At 34.5% G+C, this 15460-nt stretch overlaps 1 protein-coding gene across 3 annotated transcripts in view; it reads left to right on the forward strand.

Annotated features, from left to right (window-relative positions):
- TGFBR1 (transforming growth factor beta receptor 1) overlaps window positions 1-11390 on the forward strand; it is a 70365-nt gene extending 58975 nt beyond the window's left edge. For all 3 annotated transcript variants that reach the window (XM_069105710.1, XM_069105708.1, XM_069105713.1), the window contains exons 7-9: window positions 3167-3291; window positions 5940-6070; window positions 7039-11390. In XM_069105710.1, coding sequence (XP_068961811.1) covers window positions 3167-3291; window positions 5940-6070; window positions 7039-7164 — 382 coding nt within the window. In that variant the 3' untranslated portion in view covers window positions 7165-11390. The remainder of the gene's footprint in view (window positions 1-3166; window positions 3292-5939; window positions 6071-7038) is intronic.
- The last annotated feature ends 4070 nt before the right edge of the window (window positions 11391-15460 follow it).

The raw sequence follows: 15460 nt of genomic DNA on the forward strand, positions 1-15460 counted from the left end.
CTGTCTGTAGTCTCAGACAAGAGGTAATGAGAGCCTTGGAACAGTGGAAATACTGAGCTAAGTTGACTCCAAATTCCAAGCCTGAGTTTTCTGGGAGGATGTGACAAGTTCCCTGGTTCTGTCCTTTGGGGCACACCAAAGTAAGTCTAATTTCTCCTCCATCTAATAGTCCTTCAAATATGTGTTATTCCTCCCCTCCAGTCTTTTCAGCTCCACTCTTAGCATCTGAGGCTTCTTCTAGTTACACTGATATGACAGTCTATCCTAGCTACCCTCTTTTCAATGCTCACCAGTTAATCGCTGCCCTTTTTCAAAGTGAGGCACCCAGAACTGGACACAGCACTCAGGATGTGGTGGGACCAGGGGAGAGTATGGCTTAGATCATTACCTCCTTCATCCTGATTACATTAATTGGTCTTTCAGGGGTGGGCGCTATATCGGCTCAGCTAATTTTCCACTAAAATCCCCAGATTTTTTTCAAACTGCTAACCATACCTATTGTAGCTTATACACATTTAAAGCTTTTTTTTAAAGTGTAATTTTAGAATAAAATGATTTTATAAATTTCTGTAATAATAACTGTTAGGTGTCATCTTACTAGTTTCTGCCCTGTATTCTAACTTGCCAGATCTTTTTCTTATCCTGATTCCTTGTGCTTGCTCTATCTCCTAGATTTGTGGACAGTGATTTAGTTTCTATAGGAATGATCATTGAAGCCATGGCAGTGGATAAGATCATCAGGAGAGATTTGGAAATACCAACAGGGAGTAAGAGGTTTCTTTTCCTGTGGAGTTGGGGGAAGGGAACTCATGAGGAAGTCAGTGATTTTTTTTTAAACATAAGTAAAATTATTTTTTAAAAATTAAAAGAACTGGGGTGGCTAGGTAGCACAGTGAATAGAGCACCAGCCGTGGAGTCAGGAGGACCTGAGTTCAAATGCAGCCTTAGACACTTAACACTTACTAGCCATGTGGCCTTGGGCAAGTCGCTTTACCCCAGCTGCCCTCCAAAAAGCAAAAAAAATAAATAAAAAGAACCAATGAACTAATCATAGGTTCCCAAAGTGGGTGATACTGCCCCTGTAAAGGTCACTGGAATGAGGGGGTGTTGGTAGTAACCTCTGGTGCAATTGGGGGGGGGGATATTGAATAAATATAAAGGGGTGGTGGAAGAATAAGAAAAGAGAAGAAAATTTTGAAAACCATTTGAATGCTGCTTTTTTTTTTTCTTTTTGGAGGGCAATTGGAGTTAAGTGACTTGCCCAAGGTCACACGGCTAGTTTTTTGTGTTAAGTGTCTGAGGCCAAATTTGAACTCAGGGCCGGTGCTCTATTCACTGTGCCACCTAGCTGCCCCGTATGCTTCTCCTATTGTGTAACAGAGTTAAAGTTGTAGTTATTATATTATTTTCCAAATCAACACATAAAATGCAAGTTATAACCCATCAGTGGTCAAGTCTGTGAACAGGTCTTAACAAGCAAATGTTGACAGGCAAGTCACACATTGTCAAAGTCTAGCATGCATTGGCAGGAATATATGCGTGTAATGACTTGTTTACAATACAATGCTTTTTGGTTACATGATGCAATATTGCATTATCAAAATTTCAGTAGAGGGAAACACAAATTTATGATAAATTATTAAATTTAAGATGCATCATTTTTAAAAATAAATGTATTACGTATATTTTTGAAATGATACAGATTACCAAAAACAAAACTGTTAAAGGGCTAAAGAAAGTAGATTTCCAGGGAGGTGCTGAGTAATTTTTTTGTTTTAAGGGGGGTGGTAGGCTAAATAAGTTTTGGAACCTCTGAATTAGACAGAAGAAAGGGTTAGGAAAGTTCAGTGCGAACCAGAAATATTCATTATTCTAGAAGCTGTGAGAAAAGAATTCCAGGAAGGAGGATCATCTTCAGTGACAAATGTAGAAGAAATATCACTAAAAACTGAGAAAAGGGCTTGAACCTTGAATCTCTTCCTTCCCTTTCCTTCCTTCAATTGGTGGGAAGGTCTTTTGTCCATTCCACTTTCCACCCAGATCTTTTCCTTGTGGCAGTTAGCTAACTCAACAGTCTCCCTTTATCAAAAGATCAATTCTGTGTAATATAGGAATCATTCTGTCATTGATAGAATGAAATTAGTTAGAATGGTATAATTTTAAAAAACATTTTGGTCTGAACCCATAATTTCATTAGTGTTAGAAACTCTCTGTGAAGAAATTTTCTCTGCCAACACAGATGGTTCTGCTCTGCAACTTTATATACTTACAGAGTTGCCTAGGTCACCGGGAGCTTAAATATTCACATAGCCGGTAAGTATCAGTGGTAGTACAATATTAAAAGTAAATAAAAGTTAAGATTTTAACAGTATTCATGATGAAGCAGTTAAGATAACAAAGGTTAGCAATTGCGTTAAGGATGTTAACAGTTCAACCATATATATATCAAGTTTGAATATGGGAAAGGATCAAGAGATTGATGTTTTTGTTTAATCATTTTCAAGTGTGTATTTCTTTCTTCCATGAGTAAATAATTCAGCATAGTCAGTGCACATGTAATTTTTCTGCTAGACACTGAGAACAGTGCCTTTATAATAAGAATAGATAATATGACATTTTATTTGTTTAATAATCAGGTATCTTCATACTTCATTTATTATATATTGACATAGGTAACACTTAATTAGCTTATTTAGTTTTAAGGGTATTTGATAGTTTTTCACATGTAATTTTCAGTGTAGAGAGGAGAGATGGAGGAATTCTTCAAAATTTTATTTTATGTATTGGTTGCTTGCTGAAAATAAAAGATTATGAAATGTTTTTAAATAAGGGAAAAAAATCATTCAGGTGTTTTTGAATGCTTTTCCCTTCTCTGCTGTGATCACATACCTCCCTGGCTTCTTTGAAGTCCCAATTAGAATCTCACCGTTTACAGGAAGACTTCCCTCCTAAGTCCAGTGCCTTCCCTCTGTTGATTGTTTCCTGTTTTTTTGCATGTAGCTTGCTTTGTACATATTTGTTTTCATGTTGTCTTCCCCCCTCCCCCATTTGATTGTAAACTCTGGGAGGACAAGAACTGTCTTTTGCCTCTTTTTGTATCCCTAACTCTTAACTTGGTACCTGGCATATACAAAATTCTTAATATTTGATTGATTTTTTAAAATAGGTACATGGCCCCTGAAGTTCTAGATGATTCCATAAATATGAAACACTTTGAATCATTCAAGCGTGCTGACATCTATGCAATGGGATTGGTTTTCTGGGAAATAGCTCGGAGATGTTCAATTGGTGGTAAGTTACAGTTTTAAACAATTATGTGAATTTTTTTTTGCCTTTTTTTGGAGGGCAATTGGGGTTAAGTAACTTGCCCAAGGTTACACAGCTAGTGTTTTTGTGTGTGTGTGTGTCTATGTGTATGCTAAGTGTCTGAGGCCAGAACCAAACTCGGGTCCTACTGCCTCGGGGGCCGGCATTTTACTCACTCTGCCACCTAGCTGCCCCCAATTATGTGAATATTGTCTCACTACTTCAAAGCATTGTAAGAAATGTACTTCCTAAAAACTACATAAATAAGGTATTTTTAAAAGTATGTTATACAGGGGCGGCTAGGTGGCTCAGTGAATAAGAGCGCCAGCCCTGGAGTTAGGAGGACCCGGGATCGGTTTTGGCCTCAGATACTTAACACCCATACAAAAAAACTGGCCGTGTAACCTTGGGCAAGTTACTTAACCCCAATTGCTTTAAAAAATAAAAATAAAATTGAAAAAAAGTACTTTATACATAAATTAACATACATAAAATAAAACCTATTTAGTAAATCTACATTTTACCTGGATAATCTTAATTCCAATTAAAAGTGGGAAAAGGAAGAATTTTTGATTAAGAGAGAGAAAATAATTTGCTTCCAAATATCTCTGTCTTTGGCCTTTCTGTCTCCATTTACCTTTTACTATTCTAAAGTTTGGAGACACCTGACTATTAGAGATAAATTAAATTCATATTATACTGGAAAGTATCCATAGAACAGTTGTCACTTAGGAATCTACCTTTATGTATATGGGTCATACTTTGAACTGGCAAGAATTTCATCAGGTATTTGTCCCAACAAATATGCTCATTCCAAAGAAATTTTCTCACTTAAAACAAACATCAATTCCTATAACATCTTTATTCTATTCCTCTTATTTCTTTTATGATTTGTGTGTGTGTATATATATATGCACTTATATATACACATACACATACACTTAGAACATGTCATTATACTCAATGTTTTTTGTTCTCACTCATAGTTTAACAACCAGCATAGATATAGATACATGCCATATACCCATTTTAAAACATACTAATACTTGAAAGAAATTATTTTTTAGAAATGTAATAATAGTGCATTTGCTGGTAGTTCAGAGAAAAGATAGACTGAAGCAATTACCTCTGTCCTAGAAATTGATGCCAGACAGGAGATGATGCTGATGTACTCCCTCCTTGCTTCCAAATCACTGGTATTATATACATTTATGCAATCTACTCATATGCCCCCTCACATACAATTCAAATAGCTTGGGCCAGCCCCAAGAACTAAATCATTCTTCTAGTCTTCTGGGTTCTAGGACCTCCCATAAGCTAATAGTTTGTCTTTATTAAATGTATTGACTTGTGTGTTTTGGAACTGTTGGTTCCCAGACTGCCACCTGGATGGATGCAACGTGTAAAGAAAGCAAATTATAAAATTTTAAAGTATCTTCAGTTTGATCATTTTAATGTATTGGATGAAGGGAATAAGGATGGGGAGGAAGAATTATGCCCTTTCAAAATAGCATGAAATCGGGCTGTAAATATCTAAAAATAAAATAAATAGGAGGGAAGGGAATCCATACAGAATATTTCTCCATCTTGTAAAAGAGCAGATTGTTGAGACAAACAGAAGCTGAATTAAAAAAACTTTAAAACCAAGTCATGTCTTCTGGGTAGAGAAGACAGACACTAATTAATAAAGAGGTCTATTTATTTTTGTGTGTGATATAAATATGTATAAGTATTGTACCCATATATGACAATATGTGCTTATGTGGCAGTTTTTTATATAGCAATATAGTGTAAGAGGTGCTCTTAAAGAAGTGTATCTGCATCTAATGTATATCACGCTACCATAGGTGCATATAAAATGATATATACAAATAGGTACATATTCTTTGTTAACTTGACAGCACATATATATCGCTGTATATCAAATACACATAATATTGATATATAGGTAATATAAACATCAATATACCAACTTATTGTTGAGGTATTTGAATAGACATTATGTTTGCTTTATCTTAGAAATTAAGGCTATATGTACTGTCAAATTAATAAAGAAATTTCCCTATTTGTGTTTATTTCATGTGTGTGTGTATAGGCAATATGCATTATATTAGTATATAAATTATGCTACAAATATATATATGTACACGTTATGTACAGATATCTCACAGGCCATTAATTGTATTTTCATGTGATAATTTGAATGCAAAACAACATGACATCATGGATAGAGGATTGAAGAAGCTGGGTTCAGGTCCTGCTTCTGACACATCCTAGTTGTGTGACCCTGCACAAAAACAGTACCTTTCTATAGCCCTAAAAATACCTTTGCTTTGGTTGACTTAGTGGTAGACATATCCCATACCAAGGAAAACAAAAATGAATCAATATTACATTATTTTTGTATAGTCACTTGACCCAGGCTACTCTAAAGAGATACCTTCAGTGCAGATACTTACCTCCATAGAGATACTGACGTGTCCTGTATTTTAAGTTATAAAGCATGCTTCCCTGTTATGAAGAAATCATTATACTAAACAAAGAACATTATCCCTGATTAATTGCAGCTTAGAGTAAGTACTTACTTTGTAGGGTACATATCTCAGATTGTATGTATTTTTTAAACAACGTAGGAATTCATGAAGACTACCAGCTGCCTTATTATGATCTCGTACCTTCTGACCCATCAGTAGATGAAATGCGAAAAGTTGTTTGTGAACAGAAGTTACGGCCAAATATCCCAAATCGATGGCAGAGTTGTGAAGTAAGTATTACTTATAATTGCTGTATAATTTTAAACTTCCAATATTTAGGGAAAGTTTCATTTTTTGCCTTGAAGACAAACATAATAAAATTACTTCCATATGAACTAATTTAAATGCATGGAAAGAAATGGCCATTGACATTTTGGTTGGACACCAGTTTGTGCAGAACACTATTCAAAACATCATGGATAGTTTTCAAAACAAGCCATACTGCTTCAAGACACACCTATTTGAGCCTTCCTATACAGCCAGTGTCTTAATCATTAACTTCCTTTTGTCTTCTTTGCCATTTTACAAAGACTGTGTTGTGGGAGGAAGTGGTAGACTGTGGGATCTCAGCTCGTAGCTCCAGTGCAGATCTCTAGTAGAGATTTTGAGCATTTTGATGCTTGGATAAAGACAGCCTGAGCATGCATTTGTACTACTAAAATCTAAATGTTTATTTCTTTTCACAAATACACCTGGGGGTAGGATGTAGAGCTGATATGCCAAACAGTGTATTTCCCATTCAGTATAGATTTGTTGAATAGTTCTGTTAGTCTTAGTATCTAAGTACTTTTTATCAGTCAGGTAATCATGAACTTCTTTGAAGAGGTTAATTAGCATTTTGTTAATGAGCAGTGATGACTGGAGCTTATAATATTCTTTTGAAAGAAGTATTTAGAACAAAACCTTCAAAATTAACACAACTGTAAATTTTGTAATATTGCATTAGAAAATTCAGCTTAACTCTAGAATTAAATTATATTGATTCTGTTTTTAAGTTTAAAAACATAACATTTACATTTTGTAGGATATATGTGATTTTGGGCTAGTTATTTTGGCTCTGTGCCTACATTTCCTCTTCTATAAAATGGGTACGGTATCCATTCTTGATGCCATCACAGCATGTATCTATAAACACAAGTATTAAGGTTATTGTCTGGATCACCTAAAAAAGTATTGATTTTATTTCCTTTTCCTGCAGGCCTTGCGAGTGATGGCCAAAATTATGCGAGAATGTTGGTATGCCAATGGAGCAGCTAGGCTTACAGCTTTACGTATTAAGAAAACATTATCACAACTCAGTCAACAGGAGGGCATAAAAATGTAATTCAGCATTTCAGCTGAGCAACACTCTACATCCATATCTACTCCTGGGTTTTCATTTGGAAGGTCAGATGTTCTACCTCACTGAGAGGGAACAAAAGGATATTGCCTCCTTTTGAAACATGGAAGTAACAGTGGATTACTAACCCCCAGGATTATTGTGGACCCAAGAAGAATCTGTGTGGGATCTTCTGTGCACTATGAACACCTCTTTCACAGGACAGTTACAGAAAAAGTTGTGTAGTCTCTTTATTTTTATTAACATGAAAGTTGTTTTTTAAAAGTTGATTGCCAGTCTTAACCTTAGTTAACTCTGCTAAAGATTTATCTTTTTAAAAAGGGGAGCTGAATTGTACAGGACATTATTATTATTAATGTAAGTGATTTAATCCTGGTTAGTACAATCTCAAAGTATTCTGAACCACTAAAATTATCCTTGATTCAGACTTTGAATGTACTGCAGTTTAATTTTCAGGATCTTTTAAAACTAAACCACCCTTATAAAATTCTTACCTTGAATTTTAAAAAGACCTCACCCAACTGAGAACTTAATTTATGCAGTTATATTTTGTATACTATTATTTCATTTACTCAGAATCACAAGCCTTCAAAATGAAATTGTACTATACCAGTAAGTGCCACTTCTGTGTTTTTCTAATTCAAATTAGTAAAATTGTAGAAAGTGTACTTTCATAATTGGATATACAGAGGCTAAATTGGAAAGGTCAATTTAGCTGATTGAAAAAACAGTATTTTTGGCATATAATTATACCATTCTTAAAAATCTTACCAAAATATGCTTTTAAACCACTATGGAAATTAGATAGTATTAAAGTTAGCTAATTTAGTTATGGTCACATTTTAACAATTTGCTATTGAGTTTTAATTGTGATATCTATATAATTTTTAAAAAATCAAGTGGCACTCTTTAGATGCTTGTAGTATTTTAATAATTTAAAATGAGCATAAAGACTAATTTTTTTAAAAGGGAAAGTTTGCTATATTTAGCTGCTTGTAAAAAGGTGTTTGTGTGTGGCTCTTTTTTTCTTTTATCTGATCAAAAATAGTATTTTGTTTTTTCTTAATGTAATTACCACACTGTTAAAAGTTCAGTAGATTTTTTTTCCTTAGAAAAATGAAAGCAATTTATAGATCGAAAGATAATGGTTGTACAAGATACAAGTGCATCAGTTAAGTAAAAATAAACTTGTCCTGTGACTTCTGTTGATATTTTGTAATTAAGTTGAAGCTAGAGTGCTTTTTTAAGGTATCATTAAAACCTGGAAGGTGATGAAGCTTTTAATTCAACTTTTCCTCTTTGTAATATGAGTAGAATATTACAAATACTTACTATGTATTTGAATTTAATTTATCACTTGGTGTTTAAGACAGAAAACTCTGAAAGTATCGGGTGAATTTCAGCATCCGTAACTGTTTTTTTAAATCAAGTACATAAAGTAAATTTGTCATAGGCTTCAAATTATCAAGTTGAGTTTATAGCTATCTTTTTCTTCCAGTGCTATAAAATCTTTTCAGTGTTTTTCCAATTTTCAAAAATTTTATTTAATCACTGCGATCTATCCAGTTCTAAAAAAAATCCCTCAAGATAGCTGTAATAAGTAGTTGTCTTTGAATTTAGTGTTATCCATTTTAAAATAAATAATTGGAATAACTTTACAGTATTTTTATTTTAAAAATGATAGCCATGCAGCTGAGTAGGAGTTGCATTACAATATCTTGTCTCTTAAAATCTGAAAGAACAAATTTGAGAGACAATTAGTCCAAAACCAAAGTAATAGTAGAATTACGTGACATTATTTACGAATTTAGCATTTATTTCACTTAGATATCATGAGTGAAACCATAATTAGTAGCCACTAATACATACAGCATAGTATTCTAATTTGCATAAATTTGAGGTTGTTTTTTCCCCTCTAGTTAGCCCAAAAAAAGTTTCTTTGGGAGATTCATTTTTGTAATTGTTATATTATTAAGCAGAAAATAGGTACCTCTTGCTTCGTAAACACTTTAAAAAAATTAAGATTTGTAAACTCAGTTCATTTGCTTTTATTAAATTCAGGGGACCAATACAATTTTATCATTTAGAGATTTTGTATCATTTTAAGACTATACCAAAATTTCTTGTCTAATTAAAAAAAAATACTGCATGATGTTATGATTTGTGAAAGGCAAAATTTCAACAAAGAATGTATTTAATGTCACCAGAAGGAAGGTTGAATTAACCTTAGACTGTTCCTGGCTACCTAGGCATAGATATACTTTTGTTAAATCAGGGATTTCAATTAGTACATTTCTTTATTAGGTTCTAATATAATTTTATTTATGAATACAACTCTTACCATTTGGGTCAATGATGGCTTAAATAACCCCAAATTATCTAATATTGGAAAAGATGACCTGAAAGTAAATGAATATTGGTGAGGCAGTAACTATAAGTGAAAACAGCCTGATGGTGTTAGTTTGGTAATATGGAAACAGTTGCCTTCTTGCATGCTGTTTACATTTCATATATTTAATCCTAAAAATAGACAACATGAGTTAAAATGTCATCTGCCCAAAAACTCCATCCCCACCCTGGAAAGAGAGGGAGCTGCAAAACAGAGTGTATGTTGTGTCCACAAGTGGCACCAGATCCGCCACATTACTCTTGGCCATCTCTTTAAGAGTCTACGACTTTTCCCTAATGGATTTCTTTGAATTTCCCCAGAGTTTTATGGTTGCTGACTGAAGTTGTCCACTGTTTTAACAACATCCCTTAATTCTCTGAGAGTGAGGTGTGACAGTGGCAACCAGTTTTCAGATTAACCAGGCATTATTAAAATCTTCCAACAGACTTGTATGAGATTTGGTGAGATGACAATTTGCCAGTTATGGCTGTGCTGATTGAAGCTGGAAATCATGAAAAGCACAGGGGAGACTGTCATGTGGGAGCTATGCCTTTGCCTCAGCCAGGTTCATCGTACAATCAAAAAGTGCCTACACTAAGCAAGAATGGACATTGCTGTAATAAGTACTAAATTTCCCTTCCCTTAAACTAAATTTAGAAGGGTTACTGAGCCTGTCGTTTTGCATCATGTAAACAGATGTTTCCTAGTTCCTATTCGAGAAAAGGTATGCTATGCAGATTTAAAGTAGTAGTAAAACAAAATCTGTATTACTTTTTGCTATTTCATCTATATTTCATTCATGTCCTTATATTGAACCAGTGATTGAAAGTGAAATGTTCAAGGTATTTCTTTTGTTTGGCAAATGAGAAAGGGGATTCTTGTTCCAATTTAGTAGATTTCTAGTCTAGTTGAAAAGAAAATGACAGTTCTCAGATGGTTTCAGTTCTTTAAGAGTGGTTCTGGATTGGACTGCCACTGATGCTTTGGGGTCCCGTTTAGAATGCTGGAATACTTCTATATGCTGGAATGCTGGATTTCTTGAATGTTTAAGAGATGATAGTACAACATTGGCACTTTTCACTCCAATGCTAAATTCTTTTTGAATGTTGTTATACCTTTGAAAATGTGGCTAATAACGTTTGACTCTTTGTAGAGCATAAGCTTTCATTAATTTTTAAGCAAAATTTGTAAAATAAGTCATGAACCATTTTTTATATCCTTTTTCACATCGTGCCATTGAAAATGATTATAGAGGTATTTGGTGTTAATTTACATGTAAAAAATGCTTCAGTATATCATTTGCTTTAAACCTAAATTACCTCTTGAAAGACCAAGGTACATTTACCTCATCGTGTATATAATGTTTTAATATGTGTCAGAACATTCTCTTAATTTGCAGTTGTTTCTATAAACTATGGGTATTATATCGCTAAATTTACAACTCCAATGGTACTGTTGTTTATAATTGTGCCCCATGTGACACCATCTGTCCTTTCTATTTTCTGTGTTTTATTGTATTTTTGCAAAATGTTGTGGCTTTCAATATAGCATATGCCCTTCTAGAGATGTACAAATTATGCCCTGTATAAAATTTACATTTTAGGTGACTAAATTTGCAAAGCTTATACAGATGACAAAAAAACATATCACAAACCATATTTCCCCATAAAATTTTGGAAATTATATATTGTATTTGTAGTACATACCCAAAATGGATTTGTAAGTAGGAAGTAGAAGAGTAATGCTTTATGTTAGCATTTAACACTACAATAGAAAGATTAAAGCAATGCAAATAAACTACTCTTTTTCCAAGCACTATTAATATAGGTTTAAAGTGTGTTAATTATACTATACACTATGATCTCAAACAGAAATAAGTCTTCACTATTAAGAAACATATTTATTAAGCAGGTAGAGGACAGGGACTTTTGGGTGAGATGCTTGAGTATTGTCATGTTTAAGCCCAGCTTTCCTTCATCACCTCATGAGAGCCAAAAAAGCAACATATAAAGGGGACTTGGCGGGGAGGGATATCCAAGGAAAATTTAATAAAAACAGGAGAGACTAGAGAGAGGAATAAGCAATAGTGTTGCTGTTATAAAATGATAATAAGTATTAGGTACCAAAAGACAGCAAGTAGAAATCTCCACAAGAAAGGAATAATATTGCAATAATAACTAGACCCCACTCACCTCAAAATGAGCCTGGAACAAGCCCAAGAAACTCCAGAATGATTTTTAAATCAAGATTTTTGGGAAGACAGTACAAGGTGGGAAAATAGGCCTATCATTAATAAAAGGACAAGAGAATTGATGATTTAGAACAAAGGGTTAAATCTTAATATACAGTAAAAATAGCAGAGATGGAACAACAAATAGTACCCATTTGAAAGCTGGCAAGGTAAGGGATTTGAAGTCCTTACAAACCAAATACAATCATAGAACTTATAGACCTACCTTGGGAAGATTATCTGACACTTGGTCTCCCAGAAAACCATAGTGGCCATATTTCAGAAAATCATGCAGAAATGCTACAGTGAAGATAACAATCCCCAGGCTATTGTCAGAAATAAATCTTAAGTTTCACTCAAATGCAGGCACCAAGATCCATCCTTTTAGTATCAAAATCAAGAGAAAGCATTTTACATGTTGAATTATTAAGGGATATTATTAGTGACAAGAAATGAAAGACCAGTATAATATAACCCACGGGAAATTGGCTGATACTGAAAATACAATCCTTAAAGCTTATATTCCCTAAGAAAAGATTGATCTTCAAACATCCTAAGAAAATCAGAGATGAGCAGTACATATATATATGTATATATATACTCAGATTATAGCCTGTAATTCAACAAAATTGTAGCTATTAAAGGCAATATGAACAAAAGATAGAGACCTAAATAACAACTAAATGCTGAGTAGATTTAAAGAACAACTCATTGAAATAATCATTACGTTAAAAGAAAATGAAACAATTTACGGAAGAGATAACTTGGCACTTTTAATAACAAAAAATTGTTCATAAAAATGGGTCAGCCCTCTCCTACAATAAAACCTAAGTTTTATTCTAGTTGTCCTACTTAAAATTTTGTGCATAAATCACGTTCTTAAGGTTTTCCTTCTTAACCATTCAGTCTGTAAACCCAATGATTATTACCGTGTTTCCCCGATAATAAGACACTGTCTTATTAATTTTTTTGGAAAGAAAAACACCAGAGGGCTTATGTTGTCCTGCCTCAGCTCTCCTCCGCGGCACTGCTCTCAATGGCGCCAGCAAGCAAATCACTGGCGAAGAACAGGATGATGGTGCATACAGAGGGTACCATAATGTAGCGTGTAGCGCAGGGGATCACCTTCACTACAGTAGCAATCTCAATCAATAGGGCTTATTTTCGGGTGAGGGCTTATTTTAGAGGAATCCTACACAGTAAGGGGAGGGCTTATTTTCGGGATAGGTCTTATTATCGGGGAAACACGGTAATCCCTAAACAAGCACAAAATAATTTTGAAAATCAAAAAAGGAGGGCTAAATAAATTTGAAACTATTGAACTGATAATTCTTTTTAAAGACAAAATTATTAGTTAATTTGACAAAGATTGGAAGAAAAGAAAAACGAAAATCAATTTTGAACCAAGTTCGAAAAGGAGGAAAGCAAAGTAGAGAGTTTGAACAGATAAGAAAAATACAATATAAAAAAAAATAACTGAATTGGGAGTCAGAGGACGAACATTCAAATCCCAGCTGCCACTTACTAGCTATGTGACCTCAGACAAGTCATTTAACTTCTGCCTCAGTTTCCTCATATTAAAAGAGATTGGACTGGGGGCGGCCAGGTAGCACAGCAAGTAAGAGCACCGGCTCCAGTGTTGAGAAGACCTGGAGATCGAATCCCGGGCTCAGACACTTAGCACCCACCCAGAAACACCTGGCCGTGTAACCTTGAGCAAGTTACTTAATCCCGATTGCATGAAAAGTAGAAATTGATTGATGATTACAAAAATATAAACACTGATTAATTACAAGAAAAGGATTGCCTCGACCCAACTCAGAAAGAAATTTAATAAGCAACAGATGAACTCCCAAAGAAAGACTTTGGGTGAATTCAGTGGAGCGTTTAAAGAAAAAGTAATTCCTGCAGTATATAAGCTTTTCTTAAAAGTTGAGGAGAGGGGCAGCCAGGAGCACAGGGAGTAAGAGCACCAGCTCCAGTGTTGGGATGACCTGGGGATCAAATCTGGGCTCAGATACTCAGCATCCACCCAGAAATAACTGGTCGTGTAACCTTGAGCAAGTTACTTAATGCCAATCGCTTAAAAAAAAAAAAAAGTTGAGAGGGAAAAGCCTTTACCAGACTTCCTGTTAGGCAAATGTGAGCCTTAACCTGAGAGAGAGAAAAAAATAAAAGTCTACAGGACTCTATCAATAACAGAAATTGATGATGTAGGGCAGCTAGGTGGCACAGTGAATAGAGCACTGGCCCCTGGAGTCAGGAGAACCTGAGTTCAAATCCAACCTCAGACACAATAAAAAAAAATTAGCCGTGTGATCTTGGGCAAGTCACTTAACCCCAATTGTCCTCCAAAAAGCAAAACAAAAAAAAAGAAAAATCAATGATGTACATACAGATAAGCAGACAATAAAGCAATGCCCCCCCCCCCGAAAAAAAAAACAACTTCATTATTACCATGAATTCAAATCAAGAATGTAAAAATGATTCAACTTTAGGAAAAATGCTAAAAAAAAAAAAAACAACAACAAACATTTCCTTCAGCACAATCAAAAGCATTTATCTAAAGCAGAGGCCAAGTATCATTTGCGATAGAGAAGCACTGGAGCCTTTCCCCAATGAGACTGGTGGTAAAGGATGTCCACCGAGTTCACTGTTACCAGGTGTATCAGTAAAAAGGCTAACTACAAGAATACAATGGAATTGAAGATACAAGAAAACAAAATTATCCCAATTTGTAGGTAAAGTCCCCAAACAAATAAACATCAAATTAAGACAATAACTTGAGGAAAGTACCAATAGACAATCCACAAAAAAATCTGAATATTTGTATATTTCTAACAATTTCCGAGGGGAAGAGAGGAGACAAGTCAGTAGTAGTAAGTGACCCTGTTGAAAAACTGAAGTGCATAAAATACCTGAGTTAACTTATTGTGACTCCAAGACTCACTTAGGAATGATATAAATAGGACTACAGAAATAAAAGAAAATCTAAATAATATAGGAATTGAAGAGTTCCTGGACTCTGGGAACTTTGGGTAATGTTGTCATACCATTTAAAGCAGAGCCAGTACACTTCAGTAAATAGGGGGATAAGTGGTCAATGAATATAAACAAGCGCTCTCAAAAGAAGAATTAAAAACTAGTGATAACCATATGAAAGATTTTCTCTAATAAGAGAAAATTGTCAGAACTCAGGTTGCACCTCACATATAAGCAAATCAAAAACCAAACAAATAGCATTGGGTAAGCTATGAAAAGACAAGCAAATTACCCTACTATTGGTGGAACTGTGAATTGCTACAGTCATTCTGGAAAATGACCAGAATTAATTTTTTTTAATGTAAAATTTCCATTTGTTCCAGGAATTCCTACATTAGTCTTATACCCTAAAGTGGTGAATAATTAAATAGGTCTCATAAGCATCAAAATGTTTTTAGCAGGACTTTGTTTTTAAGGCAGTAAAGAATTGCAAATTCTCATCTACTAGGGAATGATTTTTTTTTCTTTGCTTTTTTGGAGGGCAATTGGGGTTAAGTAACTTGCCCAAGGTTATACGTCTAGTATTTTTGTGTGGGTGTTAAGTGTCTGAGGCCAGAACCAAACTTGGGTCCTCCTGATCCGGGGGCCAATGCTCTACTCACTGCACCACCTACTCGCCC

This window comes from Petaurus breviceps, unplaced genomic scaffold (assembly GCF_028583685.1).
Source record: "Petaurus breviceps papuanus isolate PSGF00001 unplaced genomic scaffold, PetGlider_PUasm1.0 138, whole genome shotgun sequence".
In the NCBI taxonomy this organism is placed as follows: Eukaryota; Metazoa; Chordata; class Mammalia; order Diprotodontia; family Petauridae; genus Petaurus; species Petaurus breviceps.